The sequence below is a fragment of the Limanda limanda genome, chromosome 15, assembly GCF_963576545.1.
Source record: "Limanda limanda chromosome 15, fLimLim1.1, whole genome shotgun sequence".
Classification (NCBI taxonomy): domain Eukaryota; kingdom Metazoa; phylum Chordata; class Actinopteri; order Pleuronectiformes; family Pleuronectidae; genus Limanda; species Limanda limanda.
Window position 1 is genome coordinate 12,986,611 of NC_083650.1, and position 14,683 is coordinate 13,001,293.

Below are 14,683 nucleotides of genomic sequence, written 5' to 3' on the forward strand. Positions count from 1 at the left end.
TACAGACCTGAGTCCTCCTCAGATGTCAGTGAGCTGGTCATACTCTTCCCTCTCCTGCCGTTGATCAGCCCGGGCCGCTCCACGCTCCCAGAGCACAAAGTTCCACTGCGACTGGCATACTCTCCCAGATTAGTGGGGGCAAAGGTCCTCCATGACTTCCGGTGATGAGGATGGTCCTTTTTCTCTCCTCCCTGGAGTCGCGACCTGGACGGCACCACATCTGTCGCCCTGATTATGTTCCCATTGAGTTTAAGTCCGTCAAAGACAGCTCGCTCTTGCCCCAGGACAGGCTTTCGGCCCCGGAGCTCAAATGAACTCGAGGCAGAGAGAACCCCATTTCCGCACAGGCTCCTGAAGTCTAATGTGCGGTGCGTGTAAGGTAAGGTGCCTGTGAAGTGCCGGGAAGAGAGGCTGCCTTTAGAGCCCGAGTCTATCTGCTCATTGAGCCGAACGGTGTCATAAATGGATCTCTGGGGCACATAGCAGTCGTCAATGTTCAGGTCCTCCTCCTCCCCCTTCCCCACACAGGAAGGGTTTTGTCTGAGGCAATCTGGTCTGCTCAGCGGTTTGCCCATGCTAAAGCAATTGTCACCAATCAATCAGTATAAAAAAAACACCAAGGATGTAGGGAAATCCTTTGAGGTAAATGTTGCTTTAGTGCAAATGAAGTTACTAAAAAAATGTGACCAATTGACATGACAAGTACTGTGCAAATTAAAAAAATATTATCTTCTTTAAATGATAAGGTCACAAATAAATGTTCAAGTTTCCACTTATTTTTCAAAATAAAATCTACACAAACTTAAAATAGAATATCTTAATTCAAAAATAAAAAGACCGTAGCAACGCAATCATAGCGACTGATATGAAATAAATCCCAAACAACAAATGCTAGGACTCTACAGCAGCTTCGTATTCCATATTAGGAATGGAAATCCAGTCTTTCAATTGTCACCCATCCCACATATATTCCTCTGGGCTCTTCCCTGTGCATTGCCAGAACTTAATCAGGATAGTCCTCTGGTCCGGACTGTTTCTTTTTCCCTGCAGCATCCACAGGAGTTTGAAGAAAATGTTCAGTGCAAAGTGAAAACATCCACAGACAAATCCGGCGGCAGGCTCCAACTGAAAACCAGTGTGGCAGTCCTGAGGGGAGCTGGTACTCCTGGATAAACAAAAAAGCCTGGCCTCGCTCGCTCATCGCTCTGCTCGCAATGACACACACCCTCCCTGGCAGAGGGTTGCATGCCCCGCCCCCCGCTCATTATTCAGACAACATCTGCCACAACTCCATTTGTGCTCAGAGCCGCTCCGGCACATGTTGATTGGTGGACGCATGACCCTCCACCCCTCTTCATCCCTCCCTCCCTCTCCTCCCTTTCTAATTCCCCCTTATGTCTGCACGGCCCATATCACTTCACATCTAAGCCATCTTCTTCACCCTGACACAATCACTGACTTTTTCTCCTTCTTCGGTGACTGAGGGAATGGGGAGGTGAAACATTACGCCCCAGCTTTTCTACATCTCAAGAAAAAAGAACAGAGAGAAGAAAACCTAGACGAGCAGGCAGTAGCGTTCCCACTATGACGACATCACACTATTGAAATAGATACACATTTTGCCTTTTCTCTCCCTTTGCCCTCTGTTTTCTTCCTGTGGACAATTTTCTGTGGACCCTGCAGATAATTCTTAATTACTGTGGAATGCTGGGGGGGTGGGGGGGCACACAGGTCCCAGGTAATTTAACACCGACGGCTCTGCCAAGTGCATGAAGGGGCTTTTTATTTCCAGTGACCGGGTTAAGAGAAGAAAGGAGGATGGAGGAGATAATAAATGGAATTTATTTTGTTTCCTGGATGGTCTGTACCACCGTAGTTTGGTGAAAATCCTGATTCCAAACTTTGTGTGCAGTTCTGCACACATGAGAAGAGACAGAGAGAGGACATATAGATACATAAGCAGTTAAAGATCTAGTAGGATTTTTTTAAAAGAATGTTCAGCCCCTGAAATCTGCATTCATTTGAAATGTAATAATTCTTCTGGTGATTTCCCTGGTTGTTTCAGGTCCCTTTGTCCTGATCTGTGGTCCTCTTCGACCCTCGCATCACTGCTTTTTGAGCAATTTCAGAACAAAAGTTGCAGAGACCAAAGGTCGAAGCTGAATAAAGCTCTTTCAACGGCATCACTCATCAGCCTCTCCAAATAATCACGCACAGAAATTTCTACAAAAGCACAGAGGCAACTAAAAGTCAAATCTCTGAGTCAGACAAAGAGAAACATGTGCTCGTAAAGTGGATTATCAGACTCACCAGTGATAAATCCAAAATAACTTTGAATCAGTCTTATTTGTCTTATTTTGTCGATTGTTTTTTAACAATAAACTTTAAATAAAATGAAAAATTAAGTTTTCTTGATAATTTACTGACTTGTTTCATGGTTTCCAAAAGACATATATATATATGTATATATATGTACATATATATGTATACATATGTAAACATAACGGAATTAACTTCTCATGGAACAGGTTGGTATCTACTATTAAAAAGGCTCTTTGCTGATTGGACACACACATCTCTGCTTCTTTAAGAGGAAGGAAGTGCTAACAAATCCTGTTTTGTGACTTGTCATTGTGTTTACTGATTTGTTATCGGGTTTTGCAATGTAGGACCACCATAGTTCACCTTCATTGGTGACCAATAAAACCACATTAAACTAAGTTTACACAAATCAATAACATTTGCTGCAGATTAATTTCTTTGCCAGTAGACATGATATCAGCATTTGTAATGATTGCTTCAGTAGTGATCTTGCAAACCAAGAAAGCTGAGACAATATTCCCTTTTTCATTTCAACTTCACAGATGTATTGTGGGAGTGAACAGAGGATTGTTTTCAAACTGGTATTCTGGCATTAAGCTTGAGAACTGCTTTAATACTTTTTAGGTCTCCATCGAAAACAAAGGAAAGAAAAATGTTCGATGGATAGAAATCTCAACAAAACTGTCTCACAGCAAAACAATGAGCACTGTACATGTATACACACTGACCCAGAGAGGTTTCATGTTTCACTTGTCATTTCTGTTGCAGTGACTCAGCAACAATACAAGCTCCTAATGACACCTCTTTACCGTCAACTTCAATCCCACTGGTTAGCTACAGTATGATTCAGATGGTGGAACTTCCTTTTTGCAGTGAAAGACGCGCTGATGTAATGTCTGAACACTGAGAACAGACACCCACGTTAACCCCCCAGCAGTGTTGAGTCACTGGAGCTGCTCTTTAACGTACACGTAAAGTTATACTTACACCAGGACCTCCTCAGCAAAGCCTCAACAAATCTCATGATGGAAAACGAGAGTAAACATGTGAAGTCAGGCGTGTCTCCAAATCTAAACTTCACCTAAAATGGTAAAAGCAGATGAAAGGGGTGAATCCGAGCGTGAGTTTATTTCTTTCTCACTAGTCGCCAATGAAGCCCACTTAGTCAGAATAGGACAAAATCCTATAATGTTTTCATGCCATAAATAAATAAAGAGTTTGATTTTTGCTGCTGCTGACAGCTCTCTCTCTCTCTCCTGATGCCGAGTACCGAGCACAAAGGGGATTTTCCACCGGCAGCTGAGCTCGTATGTGCCCTCTCAACCCAAACCAGTGACAGGACAAAGAGCGGGGGTGAAAACACGCACCATGACAACACTGCTCCGCGACAATTTGAATCAATCACTTCTTTAATAGTAACCCTGCAAGGCCTCGATACTAAACTCCTCACAGCAAATTCCCTTACACCCCCACATACCCCAACAATGTTTTAATCCACGTAACTCAACAAAGGTTTTAATGAAAACAAAAATCCCTTGACCTACATCTTAGGAAAGATCTGTGTCATTTGCTTACACACGGCTGTTTACATTGTTTTATTGCAACGCGATCTAATACTGACAAAAAAAGAGAAGTGTTTCGTAATTTAATCTAAATATAGGTTAATCCTCTTTCAGAAAAGTCCACAGGAATTTAAAGGCTTTTAAAATATTTTGCATCTGCCTTTAAATCTTTCTAATGGCTTCCCCCATTGTTTAAATTTCAGTGATACCAACAGAGCCCTCTGATATTTTAGAAACAATAAGAGACAGAGGAACTGAAAACATGCCTTTCCTTCACTGTCATTCTTAACAAAATAAACAACGACATAAAGGTAATATTACATAGTGTTTTGAGATTATATAACAAATTAAATCATCTACTCCTGGTGCATAATAATACATTTTAATAATTAACATCCTTCCAGATAGAAGCATCATTAACTATGCAGGCAGAATTACATTATAGTTAATTGAACTAAATTACTGAACCTTTACCACAAGCTTAAAGGGACACTTAGCCTTGCACTTAATGCTGCAGAATTTTATTTCACTATCCATCACTTCACTTAGAGGCATCTATGTCAAAATAGTCACATTAACACCAGGCTACTCTGAGCTGAGAGTCCGGGATAATGTCGGACTGCGAAGGTTCACAAGTCAAAGAACAACAATATCAATGTTAAGAGATCAGAATCCAGGCCCAGCTTAACTAATGAGTCAAGAGACGCCCTGCTGGCCGCCACCTGGCTCTTAGGGTCCGTCCCTCCTGCATCATCATTGCATTTGGGCCGCAGCTCTTTTGTTACCAACAGATGCCCCGAAAGAGGCAGCAGTCCCCTGGGGATAGCCACATACATAGCAAGTGTCTTCACTATAGAGCCTCTGGGCATTCTGCCACAATGCAAGGTTTTTGTGGAATGACAACTGGTAATATATTGTTTGTATATAAATTAGGATAAATATATTAAAAGGAGTAGGAATAATAGGACAGATTACAGCCTTTAGCCTGGATAATTCAAGTAGCATTTATCATTAATTGCTAATCTGAAAAGCAAAGGAGGCAGTTAAAAATGAAAAAAAAAGATGGAACTTGTTTCTTTTAAAACTGATTTCCTCTACAAATCAAGGGTAAGCATCTAATTATGTTTGACACTCATACATTTTTTCGTAAAAAAAACGTATATAAATATGCTAGTATTTTTTCAGTTTAAAGATATGGGGACAGCACTAGCAACACACACATGCACAGAAACACAGGTTTGCACAGCTATCCTCATCAGCACTTTGCATTGACTTCAGCCTAACCCTAACCAAAATCTCTCAGAAAATTATGTTTTGTTTTTAACATCAAGTTTAAAGCTGGGCCTTTAGCCCCCATGGGGTCTACTGGTCCTGACAAGTTCAGTGTTTTAGCTGGAAAAGGTCCTTAAGAGGTGACAAAAAGGATCAAACACACAGACAGGCAACAAGCTTGGTGTGTGAAAAGATGCAAAGTCCCACAAGAATAATTATGTCTTCATGTTCACGACTGTAGCAACTTGTACTGATCCCCTGAGAGCACAAGATGAACAGGTGCAAATGTAATGTGGAACAAACTGTCAACATTGACCTTAATGCTGCTGTTTTACACATATTTAATCAAACAACTCACTGGTTGTAACCAGAGTACTGGAAATTAAACCAACTGAAATCCTTTATTTAGGCCCATGCAACAAGACAAAGGTCAAACATAGGGACACTGTACCTTAAAGGCCTCCAGCTGTTTGTTGATGACGTCTGTCTCCATGGCGACCACCTCCTGGGTTGCCTCCTTGTCCACAGCTCTGCAAAGTTGATCTTCCGTGTGGTGGAGTTTGCCGTACAGCTCCTCAAGCTTGGTGAGCGAGCTCTGCACCTGCACCTCTCTGCCTTTGGCTCTGTCCAACAGTTTACCGCACTGCTTACTCAGAGCATCCAGGTCTCTCTTCAGGCCCAACAGGTCAGGGGACGTTTCCGTCTCGAGCATCTTCTTGCAGCTGTCTCCAGCATTGGCCGTGTTGGCCATCAGCTCTTGCAGCTTACCCACGAAGCTCTCGATGGTGTCCTGCTGTTCTTTGAGAGTGGCCAGGTCGAGATCCACAGGAGCCATGCTGTCCAGCTCATCGTCCAGGTCTGTGAAACTGGTGTACATCTCACGAATGCTGATTTGGAACTGCCCGATACCCTGCAGTTTACCCTCCAACACTTGGCACGTCTCCTCTAGCTTCATGTTCAGGATGCTGTAGTCTTTTTCTATACTGTCAGCCTGCAGTAACAGGTCTGTCACTCCATCAGCATCTGGGACATTTACAACAAGGTCCTTGGACAAGCTCTTCAGGTGCTCAACTTGGTTCTGCAATCCCTCTAAGCTCTTTTGTTGGGCTTTCATGTTGGTCAGGTTCTTGTTGCTGTGACCCTGCACTCCCTGGGATTCATAGGCCTCCACCTGCTTCTTAGCTCCCTCAAGTTGAACCTTTGCCTCCTTATAGGTATCGTTAAATTCTTTAACTGTGTGGGAGATCTTCTCCAGGGACTCTCTCTTGCTGTGAAGACCCTCCACTACATTGTCCACCCTTTTGCAAATGCTAGCTTTCTCCTCTTTTACAACTTGAGTGTCTGTGTTGGCCACCTCAAGAAGACTATCTGCGGATGTGTTGTGCTGATCCACTATCCGCCTGTGCTTGTCAACATCCTTCTGGAGAGCTTTAACCAGAGAAATGGAGCCCTCAACAGCAACAGGGTCAATGGCGAGTTTGACTTGGCCCTCGCTAGCTTCACACTCCTGAATCCATAAGCTGAGCTTCTCTGCATGCTCCTGATACTTCAGAGATCTCTGCAGAGCAGTCTGGAGTTTATCAGCCTGGTCTGCAGAACTCCTCTTCACCTCCTCCCAGTTGGAAGAGAGGGTGGAGAGCTGCCCTTGCAGAGCCATCTTTTCTGCACCATCAGTGTTCTGCATGAGCATCTCCCCTTCCCCGACAATCGTGTTATAAACGTCTTCATGTTCTCTGAGAGCCTTCTGGAGTTTGCTGTGCTCCTCCACAGTTTGTTGCAGGATGTCTGCGTTGGCAGAGATGGGATGGGGCTTAGATTGGTCTTGAATTTTCTCACCCAGCCATGACTGGAAGTCTTTGGAGGTCTGATGGAACTGCTGAGAGCTGGCAAAGGTCGAGTTCAGTTGCTGGATTCGTTTTTCTAAAACAGAGAAATTTGGTAATTAGTGTGTTAAATGTTATTACACATTTGACACAAAAAACAAAACCAAAAGGAAGATAGGCGTATCGCTTTTCATTCCACATCTCTGACATAGCAGAGAAATCAATCTCATCGTGGACAACTATGCTGAATTCTAAAATTAGTGACTTGGCCAGAGTTCGAATAGTCCACAAGAAAAATTGTGATGAAAACAGTTTAGTATTTTAAGAAGTTGTTTTCATTGTATAAATATACTCCACAGTGACTCAACACAAACAGAATCATTTCTTCTTTCCAAACATTACAACACTACATTACTAGATTAAGTTACAAGACCAACCTGCTTTCTCTTCCAGCTGTTTGAAGGGCTTGCTGACACTCTCCAGCTGCCTAGCTAAGTCTGCTTTCAGATAGTCCTCGGTCACCATCACTGTGAGCTCTGTGTTGATGGCCTCGGCCTCCTTCAGCTTCTTCCTCTCTTCCCTCAGCTGAGCGGAGAGGTTGTGGACGTCCTCCAGCTGCTTCTTCACAGCATCGGGCTGGGTGCTGTGGCCCTGATGGCTGGTGAGCTGATTCTCCAGCTGAGTGGCGGTCTGACCGACACTCCTCAGCAACTCCTGAAACTCCCCAGTCTTTACCGCGGCCTGGTCGATGAGTTTGTCTCTCTGGTCCAGCTGCCCTGTGATGCCTTGCCACTTTTGGGTGACGGCAGCTAGCTGCTCCCTCACCAGTTTTCCATTTGAGGGGTCCTGGTTGCCTGAGGAGCTTAGGATGGCTGAGGCAGCCTCTTCAAGCTGCTCATATTGAGGTTTGCGGCTCTTAAATTCATTCTGGAGGATCTGAAGGGAAAAAATAGATCGAGATGAGCAATCTATCAGAAAACTAGATGAAATTCTTATTAAAAAAGTGTGTAAAACCCTCAGATCAGTACAAACTACTGCTACAATGCTTACCTGAACCTGCTGTTTCTGCATTTTGAGCATGTTCTGGTCTATCGAAAGTGGTCCAAGGACGGTCATCATCAGCTCCTTCTCTGAAAGCCACTGACCAAGCTGCTGCTCGGTCGTTTGGAAGGTGTCCAGGTTCTTGTTGGATTGCTCCAGGTTCTGCTTCCTCTGCTCTATGGAGCCACTGATATCTGCCCAGGCAGCGTCTGAGCAGGAGGGCAGAACGATCACACAAATAGACATTAGTCAGCACAACAGCACCTTCTCATCCACTGTCCTACTGTTCACTAAGCAAACCTCTCACTGTGCAGGACTTGGCACTGAGAATGTGTTAATTTAACTGGTGTCGCAGCTACTGACTCGGGAAAGATGGAGGTCATCTCTGGTCAAATTTGTTAACAGTATGTGCCATTTTGTCAAGCGGAGGTGCTGTGATGATACAGTTCATCAGTGGGAGTCAACACATCAACCAAGCGGCTCAGTGACATAATTACAGAGGGCCATCTGGACACGAACCCTTGGTGCATACCTATTTCTGCCAGCATCTGCTTCCATTTTGCTGCCTCAGGGGAGTTTGGATGAGTCTTAATCAAGTTGAGTAGTTTCTCTCTGACTTTCTGGAGCTGCTCCTGCTTCTGATTCATGTCGCCTTCAAACGCCTGTGCAAATAAAACAAATGATGAATAAGGAATCCTATGATTTCTAGGAAGAGTCTCAAATGAGATTCCACAACAGAACAAAGTCAGTGAGGAAGTTTCCCTACCTTCTGCTGTTCTAGCTGTGCTTTCACTGACTCCTTCTCTGTAGCTTCATTGTTCCACGATGCTGCGGTCTTCTTCATGTCCTTCAGCCACGTCATCATGTCCTCCGTCTCCTTTTGGGCCTCTGTCACCTTCTGGACTGAGCTACTCAGCTCTGTGGCTTGACTCTTTAGCGTTTCTCCGAGGTTTGCGTATCCCTCGTTGACGAACGACATGTTCTGCTGAATTACCATCAGCTCTGAGGGACATCAGAAATAATTCCATCAAGTTTCCTCTCTGCGAGTTTAGTGCCATAGATGTAATTGATAACAGTGGAGTTCTGTTAATATAATGGCCGGAGTATTTTCAGAATATAAGAGGAAAATATCACCAACTCCCTGCAATCGGAATTCAAGCACACATTCTTAAATGTAACTGCAGGCTTAATGATAAGTTATAGCAACATGCAAGACCTACAACTGCAAAAAGATTTGTTTATGAGTTTGTGAGTGCTTTATCAGAATGAAACAGAAGTTTGAATAATCAGAGCTAAATTGTTGTAAACTAAATCATATTTTGTCACAGGAACTTCTCACACTTCAACCGCTGTGTCCTTATCTAAGTCCCTGTCCAGGTAAGCAAACTCTGCTGCACCCAACAGTTCAACAGTTAAAGGAGACATATTATGTTCATATTCGGTTTCCTTATTTTAATTTGGGTTATTACTTGAAAAGGTTTTCATGCTCAGAATTGCTGCAGTTCCTATTTGCAGCATCTGTTTGAAAACACTTGGTTTATGCCTGTGGGAAATGTCAGCCTTCACTCTTGTGTGACCTGGCTTTATTAGGAGGCGTGCAGGACTAGCAGCTAGGCGTGCAATATGAAAATGTTGGGCACTGAGATGTCACATGACCTCACTGTTCCCCGGAAGTATCGGCCACTCCTTTTATTGCAGACTTTAGAGTAAATACACAAACTTAAAAATCTTGATATGGCTCCTTCAACAGTTTATACTTCACAAACTCTAAACTCATAATCACAACATACTTTGGTTTTCAAAAGCAGCACAGATGCGTCATAACTAGAATTGGTCTTAGTTCTATCACAGCAGACCACAGAAACAGTGCTTTCACAGCAGCATTGACAAACACACTTCATTACCTTTATTAGTTAGGTAGGAATGGCTCGCTGGACCACCACCATTAGTAAGAGCTGATGCAAAGACATAAGACAAAGCTTTGTGTGAAAGACAGGCAGAGCAACAAGGAATGTTGGAAATAAAAGATCCGTCCATGATCTCTAATGGTTAGTGATTACACAAGTTCTCAGAAGTGCACCCAAACAACATGCTTCCCATTCCACCGAAGGAGCCTTTAACATACGAGGTGTCTCAGAGCAAGCTGATGTCTACCTGACTTGTTAGGAGTCTTCGTCTTGGCAGGAGATGTGAGGAAAGTGATGAGGCTGCACAGTGCTGATCCTTTGGTGTTCAGGTCCTGGACAGCCGGGCCTTTAGATGTCCATTCGTCTAGTAAACCCTGGTGAGAGAATGATCACACGGGTCAATTGTGAATACATTACGAAATGACAGATGACATTGATATCACATGAAACAAAAGCTGATAATTTGCAGCAAATATGAGTAACAGAAATAAAGAAAACTGACATTTCACATAGTTTTCCCATTTTCTTTTTTTACAGATAGACATATGAGATACTTGTGTAATTTTGTTTGAGCTGTGACATCATGGGAGGAAAATAATCTCTCTGCTGGAGGACACAGTGTTTCACTCCCAGGTCTGTCCTGTGTGAAAACCCATCATTTATCTGTCTTCAGTTAGTAGAGAAAGCAGGCTGTGATAGTTTGGATGTTTAGGGAGGAACAGACTATATTGAAACACACATCTATCTACTGCAATACACGTCAACTATAAAGCATTACATCAATGGGCTTCTGTTCCAGCATTTTAAGTGCAGTTAAATAAAACTCTCTGTACAGCAGACTTTTTAAACATGTCATGACTCACAGTGACTATCTGCAGGTCCTTCTCCAGACTTCCCTCACTGCTGCTTGGCTGAACTGCAGGTACTTTCTCGTTGGACTCCTCCAGCCACTTGGTGAGGGAGCTGGCTGCGGATCTGAACTCCCCCAGCTGGTCCTGACAGGACGATACCTCTTCTTCCCTGAAAGAGACAAGATCCAGTCACACCGTCCATCCAAGGCCCCTCTTTATTTTCCTTCCCTGTATACCAACTCACTTCTCTTTGACGGTGTCTTTAAAGGTGGTGAAAATATTGGAGAGGTTGTCCATCTTGCTCTGTAGCTGGGCTTTGTTTCCATCAGGGCTTATTTCCGACAGCTCTTTGGAAAGAGTCTGCAGCTTCTCCAAATCACCGGCATGTTCAGCCATCTCGGCTTTGGTGCTCTATCAAGAAATTATAATACTCAGTCAGTTTTTGTAAAAACAAAAAATATAAAATATATAAATTGTGCTGAAAAAGACATCCGTAGACTTTACCTGCATCAGCTGGGACACTTCATTGAAGGTTTTCCCAGGACCGTCCGTCTCATTTAGATCTTGCGAACGCTTCACAACAAACTGCTCAACTTTATCTGCGACCGTCTCAAACTCCTCCACTTTCTCTCTCAGCTGCTCCAGTTGAGAAACTTTTTGCTTGTGTTTGTCACAAGCGTCAGTGAAGCGCTGAGAGAGTCCATCCATCGTTGTCTGCAGGAGCGCAGCGGCCGACGGGTCCGCCGTCTCCACAAACCTCTTCACCTTGGCCTTCATGGCTGAGATGCTGCTCTGGCGACTTGCTATGTCCTGCTCTAAGGCCTTAATAACACAGGAGGGACATCAATTAAATGAATACAGAAACTCAAATAGTTGCAGCATATATGAATTACAGTGTCTACTTATTGTGGTACTAAAATTATGTCAAGAGTACACACTGCTTCCTTGCTGAGGATATCTCCTATCGATGCAGAGTCCAGGGGTATTTGTCCCTTCTCCTTCACACTGGCCTCCACTCCCTCCATCCATCCCATCATTTCATCCAGACCATCCTGCACACTCATGGAGCGAGTCAGAGTGATCTGAAGCTTCTCATTTCGATCACTCACAGATTTGGACAGGTTGTCATAGCGCTCCACTATGTCGTCTGGGGCACACGGAAGAAAAACGGGGTCATGTTTCAACCTTAGAAATGTTTCACTGCTTAGGACACATTGTGAGATAAACATTTCATAGCAGAGAAGAAATTATTGGTCATTTATGAGTTTGTTAACATAAAAAAATTGGTAAAAGGATTAGCAATAATCAATTCACATTTTTTAAAGGAACGCAAATGAGATTCCCAAAGCCATTTTTCACACAGACAGAGTTTGTATAATTCAGGAAAGAAATAGTTGACACTTGTTTGGTGGTATGTTGACATTTCTGGAGTGTCATTCTGCTGGTTTAACAACATTGCTATTTACTGTAATGCACAATAAAGCTTTGCAGGATTAATACCTATTAAAGCTGGGGAAACTAATTCCATCCCCTCCCATCAGCCCTCTCATAGGACAGTCACCCCCAAAACAAAGGAACATGTATATAAATGTATGTGTGTATAACTGACTCAAAAACATTTATTCACAGGGGCTTAACCGAGACAAAACTAATTTATCTTGTTTTTGGAATCACTGGAACTAATGTTTGATTGTGTTTTGGTTGATTTTGTAAAATGTTACGCTAATTGCACTGTATTTATTATTTTATTTTCTCATACTGATATGGACCTATGATTTTGAAAAACAGCTAAACAAACATAAAATCCTTTAGTTCGCTTATATAAAGTAGACAAAGGAGATACTCCCTTCTTTGACTCTTGTCCCTCACCTACTGTTTCCTGGATCTCATCTGGGTTGCTCAGCAGGTCTCCTTCACACGTTATCAGAGACTCGGCTGTTTTGCGCAGCGTGTCGACGGCAGTCTGATGTCCTGTCATCTGGCCTTGTAGAGCCTGGTGGAGTTAAATAAGAGGAGTTAAAATCTGCATCTACTGAAATACACATCCTCTGTCCGTACTCATACTAAAGTGTGCAGGTTATGCATTTCACCAGAGTGATGGATTAAACATGGAGACAACAGAGCAAAGACATGCAAGAGAGTCTGGACTGTATCTGTGTATTATTGCGTCATTCCACACAAACATAGTTCGATGTACCTGTCTGCCTCAACTGCTACACTCACACAAAGTGCTTTGGAGTTCTGCAGTGATTTGTAACCGGAGCCAAACGCACATTATTGCTCGCTGGTCGGCTCACAGGCGCCTGTTATCTTGGCATATCTGTGCTGTAAGTCACTACCTCCCTACAGAGAAATGTTAAAGCTAACTGCTGCCAGGAGCGCTTACAGAGACGTCTCTGTCGGCCTCGGTTCTTATCGTCCTCTTGGAGAATGTAGGCTACAAATAATCAGAATCAAAAAACTACTTGCATGTGGGTTTGAAATTTGAACACGCTGCTAAAAATAGCATTGGTTGTTTTTAAGTCAGTGGAAACACTGTATATGGTAACACAGGTCTATTGTGCCGAGAAAAAAAGTCAGTGCTCCGGGTTGTGCATGTGATACTTCTAAATAAAGATATGCTTAAATTCCTTCTTGGATTATTACAAATTTAACGATCCTGATAGCTCACACAATTTTGGTGAAGGTTAATAAAAATAACTCTGAGGGCTTATGAATTTTAACCATGACAAATTATTTTCACCCAGCATTTAATCCATCACATGGGAAGAGAGAGGCTCTTTCATACCATTGGCCTTAATTATGAGGGATGGTTCCAAGATTTAAAAAAAGCTTGGAACCAGGGTTTGGTAACAAGACTACACCTAAATGATAAGGCCCTGGCCCAGAGTGTTTCTTGCCTTGGTCTCCTCCAGCTGTTTCTGTAGTGTCTGTGGGTCGGCTGCTATGGCCTCTGACTGCTGGTTCCGCGCCTCCTCCTCTGAACTGTTGAGCCATTTTAAAAGCCCGGCGCTGGAGTCGTCGTATTTCTTGTACTTGTCGACCACGTCTTTGAGGTTGTTGCTGAGCTGATTGCTCTAAAACAATAGGACATGAAACTACTTAATGCATGTTAGGACAGTCATAAATCTGATTATTAAAAACCAACAATACCTATAAGTTAAAAAGGTTGAAAACTATCACTTTCTCTGACATTTCACGTTGGCTACCGAATATGGTGACATCTTAATGAGGCATCACACAGCTTTTTTTGAGCTTTCTGTAAAGACTAATGCTCCCCTCTAGTGATAAAATAAAGCAACTGCAGCTTTAAATACCTGTGAATGTAGTGTTTTGTATCGACTTGCTGCTGAGTCCAGTTTGTCCTTAACAGCAGAACAGGTTCCTGAAGCATCCACATTCAACAGAGCATTCTTAGCAGCAGAGTCACCCGCTCCACAGGCTTTAGCTACATCCAATACTTTCTGTCCTGAGATAGTGATGAAGCGAAGGTCGCCTTTGTGGGAAATCACATCCTCCGAGAAGCTCTTCTGTCGCTGTAGTTTGTCAGCGAGGATATTGAGAGAGCCCGTGGGAGCCCCCAGCTCCTCGATATCTCCCTCCGCCTGGTCCAACCAGACCTCAAACTCCTCGCAGTCGTCCTGGAACTTCTTCAGCTCCTCCTGGACACACTGCACCTGCTTCATCTGCTGCTCGGCCTGCATCAGCGAGGCCTCGTAGCGTCCCTTCAGCTCCTGGATGTTCCTCTGCAGCTTCTCCTTCTCCTCCGGGGACAGCACATTGGCTTGCTTATCGAGCAGAGCCTGAGCCGACTGGGTGGCCATGATCAGATCCTGCTGCTGGGACAGAATCTCCTGATGGTGAGCCTGTGGGAACAATACAGACTTGAGTTCACAATAGCAAAA

General features: G+C 43.5%; 1 protein-coding gene across 1 annotated transcript in view; it reads right to left on the reverse strand.

Moving 5' to 3' along the window:
* Nucleotides 1-14,683, reverse strand: part of dst (dystonin) — a 78,174-nt gene that overhangs the window by 27,672 nt on the left and 35,819 nt on the right. Inside the window, exons 35-48 of the mRNA XM_061086721.1 lie at nt 14,096-14,644; nt 13,679-13,855; nt 12,648-12,771; nt 11,717-11,925; nt 11,283-11,600; nt 11,023-11,189; nt 10,791-10,947; nt 10,175-10,301; nt 9,925-9,975; nt 8,787-9,022; nt 8,553-8,682; nt 8,030-8,229; nt 7,417-7,915; nt 5,608-7,076 (exon numbers count right to left, since the gene is read on the reverse strand). Coding sequence (XP_060942704.1) covers nt 5,608-7,076; nt 7,417-7,915; nt 8,030-8,229; nt 8,553-8,682; nt 8,787-9,022; nt 9,925-9,975; nt 10,175-10,301; nt 10,791-10,947; nt 11,023-11,189; nt 11,283-11,600; nt 11,717-11,925; nt 12,648-12,771; nt 13,679-13,855; nt 14,096-14,644 — 4,413 coding nt within the window. The remainder of the gene's footprint in view (nt 1-5,607; nt 7,077-7,416; nt 7,916-8,029; nt 8,230-8,552; nt 8,683-8,786; nt 9,023-9,924; nt 9,976-10,174; nt 10,302-10,790; nt 10,948-11,022; nt 11,190-11,282; nt 11,601-11,716; nt 11,926-12,647; nt 12,772-13,678; nt 13,856-14,095; nt 14,645-14,683) is intronic.